The 22500-nt window shown below is 40.1% G+C and overlaps 1 protein-coding gene across 1 annotated transcript in view; it reads left to right on the plus strand.

The window, feature by feature from the left end:
* The window catches only part of LOC306922045 (electrogenic aspartate/glutamate antiporter SLC25A12, mitochondrial-like), a 69605-nt gene that overhangs the window by 38938 nt on the left and 8167 nt on the right, over window positions 1–22500 (plus strand). Inside the window, 8 exon segments of the mRNA XM_079499423.1 lie at window positions 64–148; window positions 2180–2258; window positions 12789–12947; window positions 15140–15192; window positions 15723–15800; window positions 16400–16540; window positions 17025–17163; window positions 21258–21416. Coding sequence (XP_079355549.1) covers window positions 64–148; window positions 2180–2258; window positions 12789–12947; window positions 15140–15192; window positions 15723–15800; window positions 16400–16540; window positions 17025–17163; window positions 21258–21416 — 893 coding nt within the window.

Genomic DNA, 22500 nt, shown 5'->3' on the forward strand with positions numbered 1-22500 from the left:
TATTATAGTCTGAACCTGATTGACATTAATAATATTAATAACAGTGTATGTGTTGTATTCTAGTCGTCTGAACCTGTTCGACATCGAGAGGATCGCTCCACTAGAGGAAGGGTCTCTGCCTCATCACCTGGTGGAGGCTCAGAAACAGGTGTGTGTGTGTGTGTGTGTGTGTGTGTGTGTGTGTGTGTGTGTGTGTGTGTGTGTGTGTGTGTGTGTGTGTGTGTGTGTGTGTGTGTGTGTGTGTGTGTGTGTGTGTGTGTGTGTGTGTGTGTGTGTGTGTGAGTGAACCCCAAATTGCTCCCGATGTGCTGGGTGGTCCTTGCATGGCTTCTGCCGCAATCGGTGTATGAATGGGTGAATGTAATGCACAATCTATGTAAAGCGCCTTGGATAAAGGCGCTATATAAATGCACCATTTACCATGTGTGTGTGTGTGTGTGTGTGTGTGTGTGTGTGTGTGTGTGTGTGTGTGTGTGTGTGTGTGTGTGTGTGTGTGTGTGTGTGTGTGTGTGTGTGTGTGTGTGTGTGTCAGTTATGGGTATAACAGTTATGTAGAGACATCTGACGGGCATTCAAAAGGAACTCTAATGTGATGTTAACGTCCTGTAAGTAGACTTAGAAATACAACTAGTGTTGACTAATCATTACACGTGGCTCTTATTTTGAAGAGGAAGTCAGTGCACAGGAAGTCCGTTTCAGTTGTAAACAAGCTACTATGACACTTTCCCAAAGTTACGTGCAGAAGTCTACACAATGATAGAATTATTTTGATCAACGTTTGCCTGTTGTCTCTCCTAATGGTACCAACATCAATACAATATAGCACCACCAGGAGGTGCTATAGTGTAATGATGTGTCATACCCCTGTCTCTCCACCAGGAGGTGCTATAGTCGTGTAATGAGGTGTCATACCCCTGTCTCTCCACCAGGAGGTGGTATAGTGTGTCGTGTAATGAGGTGTCATACCCCTGTCTCTCCACCAGGAGGTGCTATAGTCGTGTAATGAGGTGTCATACCCCTGTCTCTCCACCAGGAGGTGCTATAGTCGTGTAATGAGGTGTCATACCCCTGTCTCTCCACCAGGAGGTGGTATAGTCGTGTAATGAGGTGTCATACCCCTGTCTCTCCACCTGGAGAGACAGGGGTAATGAGGTGTCATACCCTGGTGGACCCTGTTGTAAACAAGTGTAATGCTTAATTGGGTCGTCCACTCACAGTTAACAGCCTTTGTATTGAGTTTGTGCTTGAAATGTACTGTAATTCTGCAAACTGTTAATACAATTTTCAATCAATCAATCAAAACCCCTGTCTCTCCACCAGGAGGTTCTATAGTCGTTTAATGATGTGTCATACCCCTGTCTCTCCACCAGGAGGTGCTATAGTGTAATATTGAGGTGTCATACCCCTGTCTCTCCACCAGGAGGTGCTATAGTCGTGTAATGATGTGTCATACCCCTGTCTCTCCACCAGGAGGTGCTATAGTCGTTTAATGATGTGTCATACCCCTGTCTCTCCACCAGGAGGTGCTATAGTGTAATATTGAGGTGTCATACCCCGGTCTCTCCACCAGGAGGTGCTATAGTCGTGTAATGAAGTGTCATAGCCCTGTCTCTCCACCAGGAGGTGCTATAGTGTAATATTGAGGTGTCATACCCCTGTCTCTCCACCAGGAAGTGCGATAGTGTAATATTGAGGTATCATACCCTTGTCTCTCCACCAGGAGGTGGTATAGTGTAATATTGAGGTGTCATACCTCTGTCTCTCCACCAGGAGGTGCTATAGTCGTGTAATGAGGTGTTATACCTCTGTCTCTCCACCAGGAGGTGCTATAGTGTAATATTGAGGTGTCATACCCCTGTCTCTCCACCAGGAGGTGCTACAGCTATAGGGTAATATTGAGGTGTCATACCCCTGTCTCTCCACCAGGAGGTGCTATAGTGTAATATTGAGGTATCATACCCTTGTCTCTCCACCAGGAGGTGCTATAGTGTAATATTGAGGTGTCATACCTCTGTCTCTCCACCAGGAGGTGCTATAGTCGTGTAATGAGGTGTTATACCTCTGTCTCTCCACCAGGAGGTGCTATAGTGTAATATTGAGGTGTCATACCCCTGTCTCTCCACCAGGAGGTGCTACAGCTATAGGGTAATATTGAGGTGTCATACCCCTGTCTCTCCAGCAGGGGGACTCGTCCAGGTCGGTGTTGCTCCAGGCGGGAGAGTCGGCGTATCGCTTCACCCTGGGATCCATCGCTGGAGGTAACGACCAATCAGACGAGAGTTCACTGGCGTTTACTATGAAACCCTGCACCTCCCCTTAGTTGGTCACCCACGGCCTCCATCACGTGACATCACACCTCCATATATGGTCACGCCTTGTGACATCACGCCTCCATATATGGTCACGCCTCGTGACATCACGCCTCCATATATGGTGTTATATATTGTCTTATATATTATGTCTCATATATATTGACTTGTTTTTTTACGACATCGTCGTAACCTTCTAAAAACTGATCTAAAGCAAATGATTGATCGTCAAATGATTGATCGTCAAATGATTGATCGTCAAATGATTGATCCCTGATCAGCCAATAGTTACCACTGTGATCATCACATTACAAATGATCGGTTATCAACTTACAATTTACCATGTAGGAAATTTTAGCTCTTAATCAAATTAATCAGTAATTTACAACACATGGTGATACATCACATACATAGAAATAGAACAATACAACACATGGTGATACATCACATACATAGAGATATAACAATAGAACAACACATGGTGATACATCACATACATAGAGATAGAACAATAGAACAACACATGGTGATACATCACATACATAGAAATAGAACAATAGAACAACACATGGTGATACATCACATACATAGAAATAGAACAATAGAACAACACATGGTGATACATCACATACATAGAGATATAACAATAGAACAACACATGGTGATACATCACATACATAGAGATAGAACAATAGAACAACACATGGTGATACATCACATACATATAAATAGAACAACACATGGTGATACATCACATACATAGAAATAGAACAATAGAACAACACATGGTGATACATCACATACAGAACAATAGAACCACACATGGTGATACATCACATACAGAACAATAGAACAACACATGGTGATACATCACATACAGAACAATAGAACAACACATGGTGATACATCACATACAGAACAATAGAACAACACATGGTGATACATCACATACAGAACAATAGAACGACACATGGTGATACATCACATACAGAACAATAGAACGACACATGGTGATACATCACCTACAGAACAATAGAACAACACATGGTGATACATCACATACAGAACAATAGAACAACACATGGTGATACATCACATACAGAACAATAGAACGACACATGGTGATACATCACATACAGAACAATAGAACGACACATGGTGATACATCACCTACAGAACAATAGAACAACACATGGTGATACATCACATACAGAACAATAGAACAACACATGGTGATACATCACATCCATAGAAATAGAACAATAGAACAACACATGGTGATACATCACATACAGAACAATAGAACGACACATGGTGATACATCACCTACAGAACAATAGAACAACACATGGTGATACATCACATACAGAACAATAGAACAACACATGGTGATACATCACATACAGAACAATAGAACAACACATGGTGATACATCCCATATATAGAAATAGAACAATAGAACAACACATGGTGATACATCACATACATAGAAATTGAACAATAGAACAACACATGGTGATACATCACATACATAGAAATGGAACAATAGAACAACACATGGTGATACATCACATACATATAAATGGAACAATAGAACAACACATGGTGATACATCACATACATATAAATGGAACAATAGAACAACACATGGTGATACATCACATACATAGAAATAGAACAATAGAACAACACATGGTGATACATCACATACAGAACAATAGAACAACAAATGGTGATACATCACATGCATAGAAATAGAACAATAGAACAACACATGGTGATACATCACATACATAGAAATGGACCAATAGAACACATGGTGATACATCACATACATAGAAATAGAACAATAGAACAACACTTGGTGATACATCACATACATAGAAATGGACCAATAGAACACATGGTGATACATCACATACATAGAAATAGAACAATAGAACAACACATGGTGATACATCACATAGAAATATAACAATAGAACAACACATGTTGATAAATCACATACATAGAAATAGAACAATAGAACAACACATGGTGATACATCACATACATAGAAATAGAACAATAGAACAACACATGGTGATACATCACATACATAGAAATAGAACAATAGAACACATGGTGATACATCACATACATAGAAATAGAACAATAGAACAACACATGGTGATACATCACATACATAGAGATATAACAATAGAACAACACATGGTGATACATCACATACATAGAGATAGAACAATAGAACAACACATGGTGATACATCACATACATAGAAATGGAACAATAGAACAACACATGGTGATACATCACATACATAGAAATAGAACAATAGAACAGCACATGGTGATACATCACATACATAGAAATAGAACAATAGAACAACACATGGTGATACATCACATACATATAAATAGAACAATAGAACAACACATGGTGATACATCACATACATAGAAATAGAATAGAACAACACATGGTGATACATCACATACATAGAAATAGAATAGAACAACACATGGTGATACATCACATACATAGAAATAGAACAACACATGGTGATACATCACATACATAGAGATATAACAATAGAACAACACATGGTGATACATCACATACATAGAGATAGAACAATAGAACAACACATGGTGATACATCACATACATAGAAATGGAACAATAGAACAACACATGGTGATACATCACATACATAGAAATAGAACAATAGAACAACACATGGTGATACATCACATACATAGAAATAGAATAGAACACATGGTCATACATCACATACATAGAAATAGAACAATAGAACAACACATGGTGATACATCACATACATAGAAATAGAACAATAGAACAACACATGGTGATACATCACATACATAGAAATGGAACAATAGAACAACACATGGTGATACATCACATACATAGAAATAGAATAGAACAACACATGGTGATACATCACATACATAGAAATAGAACAATAGAACAACACATGGTGATACATCACATACATAGAGATAGAACAATAGAACAACACATGGTGATACATCACATACATAGAAATTGAACAGAACAACACATGGTGATACATCACATACATAGAAATAGAACAATAGAACAACACATGGTGATACATCACATACATAGAAATAGAACAATAGAACAACACATGGTGATACATCACATACATAGAAATGGAACAATAGAACAACACATGGTGATACATCACATACATAGAAATAGAATAGAACAACACATGGTGATACATCACATACATAGAAATAGAACAATAGAACAACACATGGTGATACATCACATACATAGAAATAGAACAATAGAACAACACATGGTGATACATCACATACATAGAAATAGAACAATAGAACAACACATGGTGAAACATCACAGACATAGAAATAGAACAATAGAACAACACATGGTGATACATCACATACAGAACAATAGAACAACAAATGGTGATACATCACATGCATAGAAATAGAACAATAGAACAACACATGGTGATACATCACATACATAGAAATGGACCAATAGAAGACATGGTGATACATCACATACATAGAAATAGAACAATAGAACAACACATGGTGATACATCACATACATAGAAATGGACCAATAGAACACATGGTGATTCATCACATACATAGAAATATAACAATAGAACAACACATGGTGATACATCACATAGAAATATAACAATAGAACAACACATGTTGATAAATCACATACATAGAAATAGAACAATAGAACAACACATGGTGATACATCACATACATAGAAATAGAACAATAGAACAACACATGGTGATACATCACATACATAGAAATAGAACAATAGAACACATGGTGATACATCACATACATAGAAATAGAACAATAGAACAACACATGGTGATACATCACATACATAGAGATATAACAATAGAACAACACATGGTGATACATCACATACATAGAGATAGAACAATAGAACAACACATGGTGATACATCACATACATAGAAATGGAACAATAGAACAACACATGGTGATACATCACATACATAGAAATAGAACAATAGAACAACACATGGTGATACATCACATACATATAAATAGAACAATAGAACAACACATGGTGATACATCACATACATATAAATAGAACAATAGAACAACACATGGTGATACATCACATACATAGAAATAGAATAGAACAACACATGGTGATACATCACATACATAGAAATAGAATAGAACAACACATGGTGATACATCACATACATAGAACAATAGAACAACACATGGTGATACATCACATACATAGAGATATAACAATAGAACAACACATGGTGATACATCACATACATAGAGATAGAACAATAGAACAACACATGGTGATACATCACATACATAAAAATGGAACAATAGAACACATGGTGATACATCACATACATAGAAATAGAACAATAGAACAACACATGGTGATACATCACATACATAGAAATAGAACAATAGAACAACACATGGTGATACATCACATACATAGAAATGGAACAATAGAACAACACATGGTGATACATCACATACATAGAAATAGAATAGAACAACACATGGTGATACATCACATACATAGAAATAGAACAATAGAACAACACATGGTGATACATCACATACATAGAAATAGAACAATAGAACAACACATGGTGATACATCACATACATAGAAATAGAACAATAGAACAACACATGGTGAAACATCACAGACATAGAAATAGAACAATAGAACAACACATGGTGATACATCACATACATAGAAATGGACCAATAGAACACATGGTGATACATCACATACATAGAAATAGAACAATAGAACAACACATGGTGATACATCACATACATAGAAATGGACCAATAGAACACATGGTGATACATCACATACATAGAAATAGAACAATAGAACAACACATGGTGATACATCACATAGAAATATAACAATAGAACAACACATGTTGATAAATCACATACATAGAAATAGAACAATAGAACAACACATGGTGATACATCACATACATAGAAATAGAACAATAGAACAACACATGGTGATACATCACATACATAGAAATAGAACAATAGAACACATGGTGATACATCACATACATAGAAATAGAACAATAGAACAACACATGGTGATACATCACATACATAGAGATATAACAATAGAACAACACATGGTGATACATCACATACATAGAGATAGAACAATAGAACAACACATGGTGATACATCACATACATAGAAATGGAACAATAGAACAACACATGGTGATACATCACATACATAGAAATAGAACAATAGAACAACACATGGTGATACATCACATACATAGAAATAGAATAGAACACATGGTGATACATCACATACATAGAAATAGAACAATAGAACAACACATGGTGATACATCACATACATAGAAATAGAACAATAGAACAACACATGGTGATACATCACATACATAGAAATGGAACAATAGAACAACACATGGTGATACATCACATACATAGAAATAGAATAGAACAACACATGGTGATACATCACATACATAGAAATAGAACAATAGAACAACACATGGTGATACATCACATACATAGAGATAGAACAATAGAACAACACATGGTGATACATCACATACATAGAAATTGAACAGAACAACACATGGTGATACATCACATACATAGAAATAGAACAATAGAACAACACATGGTGATACATCACATACATAGAAATAGAACAATAGAACAACACATGGTGATACATCACATACATAGAAATGGAACAATAGAACAACACATGGTGATACATCACATACATAGAAATAGAATAGAACAACACATGGTGATACATCACATACATAGAAATAGAACAATAGAACAACACATGGTGATACATCACATACATAGAAATAGAACAATAGAACAACACATGGTGATACATCACATACATAGAAATAGAACAATAGAACAACACATGGTGAAACATCACAGACATAGAAATAGAACAATAGAACAACACATGGTGATACATCACATACAGAACAATAGAACAACAAATGGTGATACATCACATGCATAGAAATAGAACAATAGAACAACACATGGTGATACATCACATACATAGAAATGGACCAATAGAAGACATGGTGATACATCACATACATAGAAATAGAACAATAGAACAACACATGGTGATACATCACATACATAGAAATGGACCAATAGAACACATGGTGATTCATCACATACATAGAAATATAACAATAGAACAACACATGGTGATACATCACATAGAAATATAACAATAGAACAACACATGTTGATAAATCACATACATAGAAATAGAACAATAGAACAACACATGGTGATACATCACATACATAGAAATAGAACAATAGAACAACACATGGTGATACATCACATACATAGAAATAGAACAATAGAACACATGGTGATACATCACATACATAGAAATAGAACAATAGAACAACACATGGTGATACATCACATACATAGAGATATAACAATAGAACAACACATGGTGATACATCACATACATAGAGATAGAACAATAGAACAACACATGGTGATACATCACATACATAGAAATGGAACAATAGAACAACACATGGTGATACATCACATACATAGAAATAGAACAACACATGGTGATACATCACATACATAGAAATAGAACAATAGAACAACACATGGTGATACATCACATACATATAAATAGAACAATAGAACAACACATGGTGATACATCACATACATAGAAATAGAATAGAACAACACATGGTGATACATCACATACATAGAAATAGAATAGAACAACACATGGTGATACATCACATACATAGAACAATAGAACAACACATGGTGATACATCACATACATAGAGATATAACAATAGAACAACACATGGTGATACATCACATACATAGAGATAGAACAATAGAACAACACATGGTGATACATCACATACATAAAAATGGAACAATAGAACAACACATGGTGATACATCACATACATAGAAATAGAACAATAGAACAACACATGGTGATACATCACATACATAGAAATAGAACAATAGAACAACACATGGTGATACATCACATACATAGAAATGGAACAATAGAACAACACATGGTGATACATCACATACATAGAAATAGAATAGAACAACACATGGTGATACATCACATACATAGAAATAGAACAATAGAACAACACATGGTGATACATCACATACATAGAAATAGAACAATAGAACAACACATGGTGATACATCACATACATAGAAATAGAACAATAGAACAACACATGGTGAAACATCACAGACATAGAAATAGAACAATAGAACAACACATGGTGATACATCACATACATAGAAATGGACCAATAGAACACATGGTGATACATCACATACATAGAAATAGAACAATAGAACAACACATGGTGATACATCACATACATAGAAATGGACCAATAGAACACATGGTGATACATCACATACATAGAAATAGAACAATAGAACAACACATGGTGATACATCACATAGAAATATAACAATAGAACAACACATGTTGATAAATCACATACATAGAAATAGAACAATAGAACAACACATGGTGATACATAACATACATAGAAATAGAACAATAGAACAACACATGGTGATACATCACATACATAGAAATAGAACAATAGAACACATGGTGATACATCACATACATAGAAATAGAACAATAGAACAACACATGGTGATACATCACATACATAGAGATATAACAATAGAACAACACATGGTGATACATCACATACATAGAGATAGAACAATAGAACAACACATGGTGATACATCACATACATAGAAATGGAACAATAGAACAACACATGGTGATACATCACATACATAGAAATAGAACAATAGAACAACACATGGTGATACATCACATACATAGAAATAGAACAATAGAACAACACATGGTGATACATCACATACATATAAATAGAACAATAGAACAACACATGGTGATACATCACATATATAGAAATAGAATAGAACAACACATGGTGATACATCACATACATAGAATAGAACAACACATGGTGATACATCACATACATAGAAATAGAACAATAGAACAACACATGGTGATACATCACATACATAGAGATATAACAATAGAACAACACATGGTGATACATCACATACATAGAGATAGAACAATAGAACAACACATGGTGATACATCACATACATAGAAATGGAACAATAGAACAACACATGGTGATACATCACATACATAGAAATAGAACAATAGAACAACACATGGTGATACATCACATACATAGAAATAGAACAATAGAACAACACATGGTGATACATCACATACATAGAAATGGAACAATAGAACAACACATGGTGATACATCACATACATAGAAATAGAATAGAACAACACATGGTGATACATCACATACATAGAAATAGAACAACACATGGTGATACATCACATACATAGAAATAGAACAATAGAACAACACATGGTGATACATCACATACATAGAAATAGAACAATAGAACAACACATGGTGATACATCACATACATAGAAATAGAACAATAGAACAACACATGGTGATAAATCACATACATAGAAATAGAACAATAGAACACATGGTGAAACATCACATACATAGAAATAGAACAATAGAACAACACATGGTGATACATCACATACATAGAAATAGAACAATAGAACACATGGTGATACATCACATACATAGAAATGGAACAATAGAACACATGGTGATACATCACATACATATAAATAGAACAATAGAACAACACATGGTGATACAACATATAGAAATAGAACAATAGAACAACACATGTTGATACATTACATACATAGAAATAGAACAATAGAACAACACATGGTGATACATCACATACATAGAGATAGAACAATAGAACAACACATGGTGATACATCTCATACATAGAAATAGAACACATGGTGATACATCACATACATAGAAATAGAACAATAGAACAATACATGGTGATACATCACATACATAGAAATAGAACACATGGTGATACATCACATACATAGAAATAGAACAATAGAACAACACATGGTGATACATCACATACATATAAATAGAACAATAGAACAACACATGGTGATACATCACATACATAGAAATAGAATAGAACAACACATGGTGATACATCACATACATAGAAATAGAATAGAACAACACATGGTGATACATCACATACATAGAAATAGAACAATAGAACAACACATGGTGATACATCACATACATAGAGATATAACAATAGAACAACACATGGTGATACATCACATACATAGAGATAGAACAATAGAACAACACATGGTGATACATCACATACATAGAAATGGAACAATAGAACAACACATGGTGATACATCACATACATAGAAATAGAACAATAGAACAACACATGGTGATACATCACATACATAGAAATAGAACAATAGAACAACACATGGTGATACATCACATACATAGAAATGGAACAATAGAACAACACATGGTGATACATCACATACATAGAAATAGAATAGAACAACACATGGTGATACATCACATACATAGAAATAGAACAACACATGGTGATACATCACATACATAGAAATAGAACAATAGAACAACACATGGTGCTACATCACATACATAGAAATAGAACAATAGAACAACACATGGTGATACATCACATACATAGAAATAGAACAATAGAACAACACATGGTGATAAATCACATACATAGAAATAGAACAATAGAACACATGGTGAAACATCACATACATAGAAATAGAACAATAGAACAACACATGGTGATACATCACATACATAGAAATAGAACAATAGAACACATGGTGATACATCACATACATAGAAATGGAACAATAGAACACATGGTGATACATCACATACATATAAATAGAACAATAGAACAACACATGGTGATACAACATATAGAAATAGAACAATAGAACAACACATGTTGATACATTACATACATAGAAATAGAACAATAGAACAACACATGGTGATACATCACATACATAGAGATAGAACAATAGAACAACACATGGTGATACATCTCATACATAGAAATAGAACACATGGTGATACATCACATACATAGAAATAGAACAATAGAACAATACATGGTGATACATCACATACATAGAAATAGAACACATGGTGATACATCACATACATAGAAATAGAACAATAGAACAACACATGGTGATACATCACATACATATAAATAGAACACATGGTGATACATCACATACATAGAAATAGAACAACACTATGTTTGTGTGTGTGTGTGTGTGTGTGTGTGCGTGTGCGTGCAGCCACGGGCGCCACAGCGGTGTATCCCATCGACCTGGTGAAGACACGCATGCAGAACCAGAGGTCAACGGGGTCGTTCGTCGGAGAGCTGATGTACAAGAACAGCTTCGACTGCGCCAAGAAGGTGCTGCGCTACGAGGGAGCCTTTGGCTTCTACAGAGGTAAGATGCTACGCTATGCTACGCTAAGCTACGCTATGCTACGAGGGAGCCTTCGGCTTCTACAGAGGTAAGACGCTACGCTATGCTACGCTAAGCTACGCTAAGCTACGAGGGAGCCTTCGGCTTCTACAGAGGAAAGAAAACATTCTACGATACATGGATCGTTCTGATCGTTCTGAGAACGTTCTCAGTCGCCACGTCATTTATTGGATATCGGAGAAGCCGAGCAGCGTGTATTTTGTGGAGGCGTGTTGTGGAGAAGCAGAGCAGTGTGTAGTTTGTGGAGGCGTGTTGTGGAGAAGCAGAGCAGAGTGTAGTTTGTGGAGGCGTGTTGTGGAGAAGCAGAGCAGGGTGTATTTTGTGGAGGCGTGTTGTGGAGAAGCAGAGCAGAGTGTATTTTGTGGAGGCGTGTTGTGGAGAAGCAGAGCAGCGTGTATTTTGTATTTTGTGGAGGCGTGTTGTGGAGAAGCAGAGCAGCGTGTAGTTTGTGGAGGCGTGTTGTGGAGAAGCAGAGCAGCGTGTAGTTTGTGGAGGCGTGTTGTGGAGAAGCAGAGCAGCGTGTAGTTTGTGGAGGCGTGTTGTGGAGAAGCAGAGCAGCGTGTAGTTTGTGGAGGCGTGTTGTGGAGAAGCAGAGCAGGGTGTATTTTGTGGAGGCGTGTTGTGGAGAAGCAGAGCAGAGTGTATTTTGTGGAGGCGTGTTGTGGAGAAGCAGAGCAGCGTGTAGTTTGTGGAGGCGTGTTGTGGAGAAGCAGAGCAGCGTGTAGTTTGTGGAGGCGTGTTGTGGAGAAGCAGAGCAGCGTGTAGTTTGTGGAGGCGTGTTGTGGAGAAGCAGAGCAGCGTGTAGTTTGTGGAGGCGTGTTGTGGAGAAGCAGAGCAGTGTGTAGTTTGTGGAGGCGTGTTGTGGAGAAGCAGAGCAGAGTGTAGTTTGTGGAGGCGTGTTGTGGAGAAGCAGAGCAGGGTGTATTTTGTGGAGGCGTGTTGTGGAGAAGCAGAGCAGGGTGTATTTTGTGGAGGCGTGTTGTGGAGAAGCAGAGCAGCGTGTAGTTTGTGGAGGCGTGTTGTGGAGAAGCAGAGCAGTGTGTAGTTTGTGGAGGCGTGTTGTGGAGGCGTGTTGTGGAGAAGCAGAGCAGTGTGTAGTTTGTGGAGGCGTGTTGTGGAGAAGCAGAGCAGGGTGTAGTTTGTGGAGGCGTGTTGTGGAGAAGCAGAGCAGCGTGTAGTTTGTGGAGGCGTGTTGTGGAGAAGCAGAGCAGCGTGTAGTTTGTGGAGGCGTGTTGTGGAGAAGCAGAGCAGTGTGTATTTTGTGTATTTTGTATTTTGTGGAGGCGTTTTGTGCTGCAGCGAAAACAGCCGATCTACACATTGGCTATTTTTGGTTATTATTTTAAGCATTCTGTAGGAGTGGGAGTGGAATCTGTCTCCCTCTAGTGGACGGGAGCTGTGTTTTTGCGATGACGTGATTTCCTGGTTCCTGGTTTCAATGAGACTCAAACGGTGACTCATAGGTTAGCGAAGAGCGCCGACTAGCCTAAACACTAAAAACACGACTTGCGCCAAATGTCTTGACTCCTCAACGCAATAACGTTTTTGTATCCTCTTATGTACACAAGATGGAACAATAAAGTTGTACTGTTACACAAGATGGAACAATAAAGTACATCCTTGAACCTTATATAGAATATAATAAATATATAAAATAAAAAATATATAATACAAATATATGATGAAATAACACATATAAAATCAACTATTTCATCAAAGTTCACATTTTATCTGTGGTTGTTATACATGGTGTGAGCTTGTAGATCGTTTTATCTCTGCTTGTTATACATGGTGTGAGCTTGTAGATCGTTTTATCTGTGGTTGTTGAATCTGGACATTTTGAAGACACTGAATTAACCCCTTTAGGCCTGACGTCGAAATAAAAAAAACGTTCGCTCGGAAAGAATATATATTCAAAGATTTGTGCCGCATTTTTATGATTTTTCAAAAATAGCAGACCTACAAGCTTGTAGCGCGCCACCGAGTGGCGCGCTATGAGCTTGTAGATCTGCTATTTTTCAATGGCTAAATTATAACATAATGCTTAGTTAAAACACCAAAAGGGGTTCCCGCCCAGAATGGGTGAACTGGATTAAATTGTAAAATTAAAATAAATTGGTTAAATACTGATTTTGTCCCATGATGCATTGCAGGTCTGGTTCCTCAGCTTATAGGCGTGGCTCCAGAGAAAGCTATCAAACTGACCGTGAGTCACACACACGCATGCACGCACGCACGCACGCACGCACGCACACACGCACGCACGCACGCACGCACGCACGCACGCACGCACATACACACATACACATATACACACACGCATGTGCACGCACGCACATACACACACACACACAGACGTGCACGTGCACGGACACACGCATGCATACACACACGCACGCACATACACACACACACACATGCACGCAAGGATGCATGCACGCACATATAAACACACAAAGTTGCTGTTCCTCTCGAAAATCTATTTCCAGCAGAAAAAACAAAACAAAAAACTGTTTAATTGAAAACGCCCAGAAAATGTTCTGACATTGAAGCGTAATATGAGATGTATGAATCTAACTGTGTGTGTGTGTGTGTGTGTGTGTGTGTGTGTGTGTGTGTGTGTGTGTGTGTGTGTGTGTGTGTGTGTGTGTGTGTGTGTGTGTGTGTGTGTGTGTGTGTGTGTGTGTGTGTGTGTGTGTGTGTGTGTGTGTGTGCGCGCGCGCGTGCGTGCGACAGGTAAACGACTTTGTCAGAGGCAAATTCACCACCAAAGACGGAATCCCACTGTTTGCTGAAGTGATGTCAGGAGCATGTGTAAGTCTGGACACTTCTAATAACATAGGGTCCATTTGGTTAGTGTTTTGTTAACTTCTTACAGGGTCCATTTGGTTAGTAAATGATGCATTTATATAGCGCCTTTATCCAAGTTCAGTAACATGTTGTTCAGTCTACATGTGTTCAGTGTTGAACTGAGAACGATTCTACAAATTAATGTCTTCTAAATCATGACAGTTTTCTGAAAAACCCTATGTTTCTGTGACAGTGGTTCTCAAACTTGTTCATGTCAAGGACCCCCACAATTATCTGTATTTGGCCGCCGACCCCCATTTGAAAACATGTAGTTCCAGGAACCCCCCAGAAGCAAAGATTTGAGTTAAAAACGTTCGCGCTGAAAGAATATATTCAAACATTTGGGCCGCATTTTCACGTAAAAAAGAAATAGCAGACCTACAAGCTCGTAACGCGCTACGAGCTTGTAGATCTGCTGTTTTTCAATAGCTAAAGTATAACATAATGCTTAAAACACCAAAAGGGGTTTGGTTAACATTAACAGGGGTTAATGTTAGCTGACTGTGTTCAGTGTTATTGTGATTATAAACGTGTCTCCGTGCCCCAACCCCCCCCCCCCCCAGGCCGGAGGCTCCCAGGTCATCTTCACCAACCCTCTGGAGATTGTGAAGATCCGCCTCCAGGTGGCAGGAGAGATCACCACAGGACCACGAGTCTCTGCTATGAACGTCATCAGAGACCTGGGCTTCTTTGGGCTGTATAAGGTGAGAAGGCAGGCAGACAGGTGGACGGGCAGACAGGCAGGCGGACGGACGGACGGACGGACGGACGGACGGGCGGGCGGGCGGACGGACGGACGGACGGACGGGCGGGCGGGCGGACGGACGGACGGACGGACGGACGGACCTCAGAATACTTTGACCATATTTGGAATCACTTCTAGTCTAGATGGAACGGTCATGTGACCTGCACGGTCATGTGACCTGAACGTAATGGAGTCGAGATGTGGTTGAATCTTAAATAAATGAGTGTGTGTGTGTGTTTGCCTGCCTGCGTGCGTGTATGTCTGTTTGCCCGCGGGTGTGTGTGCACTTGTTTACCTGTGTGTGTGTGTGCGTGCGTGTGTTTACCTGTGTGTGTGTGTGTGTGCGTGTGTGTGTGTGCGTGCGTGCGTGTTTGCCTGCGTGTGCGTGTGTGTGTGTGTGTGCGTGCGTGCGTGCGTGTTTGCCTGCGTGTGCGTGTGCGCAGGGCGCCAAAGCGTGCTTCCTACGAGACATCCCGTTCTCGGCCATCTACTTCCCGGTCTACGCTCACACCAAAGCCCAGATGGCCGACGAGCAGGGCCGGCTGGGACCGCTGCAGCTGCTGACCGCTGGCGCTATAGCAGGTATATGACCTCTGACCTTTAAACCTGAACCTTATCGGGGACGGCTGGGAGCGCTGCAGCTGCTGACCGCTGGAGCCATCGCAGGTTTACGACCTCCGACCTTTATCCTTTAACCTGACCTTTAACCTGACCGCTACAGCTTTATCCTTTAACCTTAAACCTGACCGCTACAGCTTTATCCTTTAACCTTTAACCTGACCGCTACAGCTTTATCCTTTAACCTTTAACCTTTAACCTGACCTTTAACCTGACCGCTACAGCTTTATCCTTTAACCTTTAACCTGACCGCTACAGCTTTATCCTTTAACCTTAAACCTGACCGCTACAGCTTTATCCTTTAACCTTTAACCTTTAACCTTAAACCTGACCGCTACAGCTGCTGACCGCTGCAGGGCTCGAAATTAACTTTTTTACTTGCTACCAAATTCAGAATGAAGCACCAGAAGACAATTAGGAGCACCCACCAAAATGTAACAAGCACCAAAATGTAATCGATTTTTTACATTCATTATTGGTATTACACTTGTATCCTAAAACAGTGGTTCCCAAACCTTTTCATGTCAAGGACCCCCAAATTGACACTCATTAGCCCACGGACCCCCATTTGAAAATATATGCCAGGGACCCCCATAAGAGATCACGGCTCTAGCAGTGATTCTCAACCATTTTCATTTCAAGGACCCCCAGTTTGACCTGAATTAGGCTACCGTCCCCCATTTCTATCTCTGGGACCCCAATGTATATTGCAAAATCAAAGTTAATTTAACTCTGAGAGTGTACAAATGTACAGCCCATAGCACCCCGCTTTGTCTCAATGGGATAGTTCCAATGTGTGGAACTATAGCCCATAGAGGCACCCCGCTTTGTCTCAATGGGATAGTTCCAATGTGTGGAACTATAGCCCATAGAGGCACCCCGCTTTGTCTCAATGGGATAGTTCCAATGTGTTGAACTATAGCCCATAGCACCCTGCTTTGTCTCAATGGGATAGTTCTAATGTTTGGAACTATAGCCCATAGGCACCCTGCTTTGTCTCAATGGGATAGTTCCAATGTGTGGAACTATAGCCCATAGAGGCACCCCGCTTTGTCTCAATGGGATAGTTCCAATGTGTGGAACTATAGCCCATAGCACCCCGCTTTGTCTCAATGGGATAGTTCCAATGTGTGGAACTATAGCCCATAGACCCCGCTTTGTCTCAATGGGATAGTTCTAATGTTTGGAACTATAGCCCATAGGCACCCCGCTTTGTCTCAATGGGATAGTTCTAATGTTTGGAACTATAGCCCATAGGCACCCCACTTTGTCTCAATGGGATAGTTCCAATGTGTGGAACTATAGCCCATAGACCCCGCTTTGTCTCAATGGGATAGTTCTAATGTTTGGAACTATAGCCCATAGGCACCCCGCTTTGTCTCAATGGGATAGTTCCAATGTGTGGAACTATAGCCCATAGCACCCCGCTTTGTCTCAATGGGATAGTTCCAATGTGTGGAACTATAGCCCATAGACACCTGCTTTGTCTCAATGGGATAGTTCCAATGTGTGGAACTATAGCCCATAGAGGCCCCCCGCTTTGTCTCAATGGGATAGTTCCAATGTGTGGAACTATAGCCCATAGCACCCCGCTTTGTCTCAATGGGATAGTTCCAATGTGTGGAACTATAGCCCATAGCACCCCGCTTTGTCTCAATGGGATAGTTCCAATCTGTGGAACTATAGCCCATAGCACCCTGCTTTGTCTCAATGGGATAGTTCCAATCTGTGGAACTATAGCCCATAGCACCCCGCTTTGTCTCAATGGGATAGTTACAATGTATGGAACTATAGCCCATAGAGGCACCCTGCTTTGTCTCAATGGGATAGTTCCAATGTGTGGAACTATAGCCCATAGAGGCACCCCGCTTTGTCTCAATGGGATAGTTCCAATGTGTGGAACTATAGCCCATAGAGGCACCCCGCTTTGTCTCAATGGGATAGTTCCAATGTGTGGAACTATAGCCCATAGAGGCACCCCGCTTTGTCTCAATGGGATAGTTCCAATGTGTGGAACTATAGCCCATAGAGGCAACCCGCTTTGTCTCAATGGGATAGTTCCAATGTGTGGAACTATAGCCCATAGCACCCTGCTTTGTCTCAATGGGATAGTTCCAATGTGTGGAACTATAGCCCATAGAGGCAACCCGCTTTGTCTCAATGGGATAGTTCCAATGTGTGGAACTATAGCCCATAGCACCCTGCTTTGTCTCAATGGGATAGTTCCAATGTGTGGAACTATAGCCCATAGCACCCCGCTTTGTCTCAATGGGATAGTTCCAATGTGTGGAACTATAGCCCATAGAGGCACCCCGCTTTGTCTCAATGGGATAGTTCCAATGTGTGGAACTGTAGCCCATAGCACCCCGCTTTGTCTCAATGGGATAGTTCCAATGTGTGGAACTATAGCCCATAGACCCCGCTTTGTCTCAATGGGATAGTTCCAATGTGTGGAACTATAGCCCACAGCACCCCGCTTTGTCTCAATGGGATAGTTCCAATGTGTGGAACTATAGCCCATAGAGGCACCCCGCTTTGTCTCAATGGGATAGTTCCAATGTGTGGAACTATAGCCCATAGAGGCACCCCGCTTTGTCTCAATGGGATAGTTCCAATGTGTGGAACTATAGCCCATAGAGGCACCCTGCTTTGTCTCAATGGGATAGTTCCAATGTGTGGAACTATAGCCCATAGAGGCACCCCGCTTTGTCTCAATGGGATAGTTCCAATGTGTGGAACTATAGCCCATAGAGGCACCCCGCTTTGTCTCAATGGGATAGTTCCAATGTGTGGAACTATAGCCCATAGGGCCCCGCTTTGTCTCAATGGGATAGTTCCAATGTGTGGAACTATAGCCCATAGAGGCAACCCGCTTTGTCTCAATGGGATAGTTCCAATGTGTGGAACTATAGCCCATAGCACCCTGCTTTGTCTCAATGGGATAGTTCCAATGTGTGGAACTATAGCCCATAGAGGCAACCCGCTTTGTCTCAATGGGATAGTTCCAATGTGTGGAACTATAGCCCATAGCACCCTGCTTTGTCTCAATGGGATAGTTCCAATGTGTGGAACTATAGCCCATAGCACCCCGCTTTGTCTCAATGGGATAGTTCCAATGTGTGGAACTATAGCCCATAGAGGCACCCCGCTTTGTCTCAATGGGATAGTTCCAATGTGTGGAACTGTAGCCCATAGCACCCCGCTTTGTCTCAATGGGATAGTTCCAATGTGTGGAACTATAGCCCATAGACCCCGCTTTGTCTCAATGGGATAGTTCCAATGTGTGGAACTATAGCCCACAGCACCCCGCTTTGTCTCAATGGGATAGTTACAATGTATGGAACTATAGCCCATAGAGGCACCCTGCTTTGTCTCAATGGGATAGTTCCAATGTGTGGAACTATAGCCCATAGCACCCCGCTTTGTCTCAATGGGATAGTTCCAATGTGTGGAACTATAGCCCATAGACCCCGCTTTGTCTCAATGGGATAGTTCCAATGTGTGGAACTATAGCCCACAGGCACCCCGCTTTGTCTCAATGGGATAGTTCCAATGTGTGGAACTATAGCCCATAGAGGCACCCCGCTTTGTCTCAATGGGATAGTTCCAATGTGTGGAACTATAGCCCATAGAGGCACCCCGCTTTGTCTCAATGGGATAGTTCCAATGTGTGGAACTATAGCCCATAGAGGCACCCCGCTTTGTCTCAATGGGATAGTTCCAATGTGTGGAACTATAGCCCATAGAGGCACCCCGCTTTGTCTCAATGGGATAGTTCCAATGTGTGGAACTATAGCCCATAGCACCCTGCTTTGTCTCAATGGGATAGTTCCAATGTGTGGCACTATAGCCCATAGGCACCCCGCTTTGCAGCGAGATCAAAGCGTGTCGCCACTCTTACTAGATTACTCTGGTCTAACCCATGTTATGCTTAGCTGTGATTGGACCATAGCAGTTTGGGGAGGGGCTTTGCTACAGTATAGGTCATCAATTGGGCCTATAACGTGTGCTGATGTCATCAGAAATGGACTGACTGTGTTGTTGGTTTTTTTCCCCAGGCGTTCCCGCCGCCTCGCTGGTGACGCCCGCTGATGTCATCAAGACGCGCCTGCAGGTGGCGGCGCGCGCGGGTCAGACGTCGTACAGCGGAGTGGTCGACTGTTTTACCAAAATACTGCAGGAGGAGGGCTTTAGGGCCCTGTGGAAGGGAGCCACAGGTACCTGTCTGTCTGTCTGTCTGTCTTTCTGTCTGTCTGTCTGTCTGTCTGTCTGTCTGTCTGTCTGTCTGTCTGTCTGTCTCTCAATAAATACATTAAAACACTTCACCCAGAAGGTGTGGTGTGAAATAATTAGGATAATTAAGCTGAAGGACAAAATTGGAATTCTCAAATGGTTTGCATCTGATCCAGACTTCAGACCTAGTACACTGACATGAGGTTTAGAGGTTGGATTGGGAACGGCCTCTGCATATTGAATTAATAACATTTTAAAACAGGGTGATGTGATGAGCTTCCAGGACCTGAAAGACTCATTTAATTTACAGAATCGGGACCTTTTTAAGGTACCTACAAAACTTAAAAGATAGTTTCAAATGTATATGTAGTTCTTCAAAACATGAAAGGAGATAATACTCTGAATATTAAAGCAAGATGGGAAACAGAGGGCAACCTCACTATACCAGCAGAAGAATGGGAAAGAATATGTAAACACCAGAAAAGACACGTATCAGTCGGACTGTTGGAGACTCCGTGGGGAAACATTGGCCAACCATTTTCATGTTTTCTGGAGTTGCCCTTCTGTGGTTCCAAGTGTCCACAGTGTCCTGGAAGCAGTTTTTGGTGTTGACATTCCTTTTGATTTTAAAACCATGTATCTTGCAGATCTGGAAGGACTTCAATTTGCAAAGCAGGATCAGTATCTACTGAGGGTACTGCTGGTGGCACCCAAAAAAGCCTTAACAAAAAAAGTGGCTTACAAATGTTATACAAACTATAAATGAATGGATTGATTTAATGTATAGTATATTTATTATGGAAAGAATTACAAGAGGCCAGGCTGAAGTCCTCACAGATAACTGGTTTAGATGGATTACCCAGGTCTCTACCGTAATATAACTGGTTTAGATGGATTACCCAGGTCTCTACCGTAATATAACTGGTTTAGATGGATTACCCAGGTCTCTACCATAATATAACTGGTTTAGATGGATTACCCAGGTCTCTACCATAATATAACTGGTTTAGATGGATTACCCAGGTCTCTACCATAATATAACTGGTTTAGATGGATTACCCAGGTCTC

This window comes from Electrona antarctica (genome assembly GCF_951216825.1).
Source record: "Electrona antarctica genome assembly, chromosome: 1".
Taxonomy (NCBI): Eukaryota; Metazoa; Chordata; class Actinopteri; order Myctophiformes; family Myctophidae; genus Electrona; species Electrona antarctica.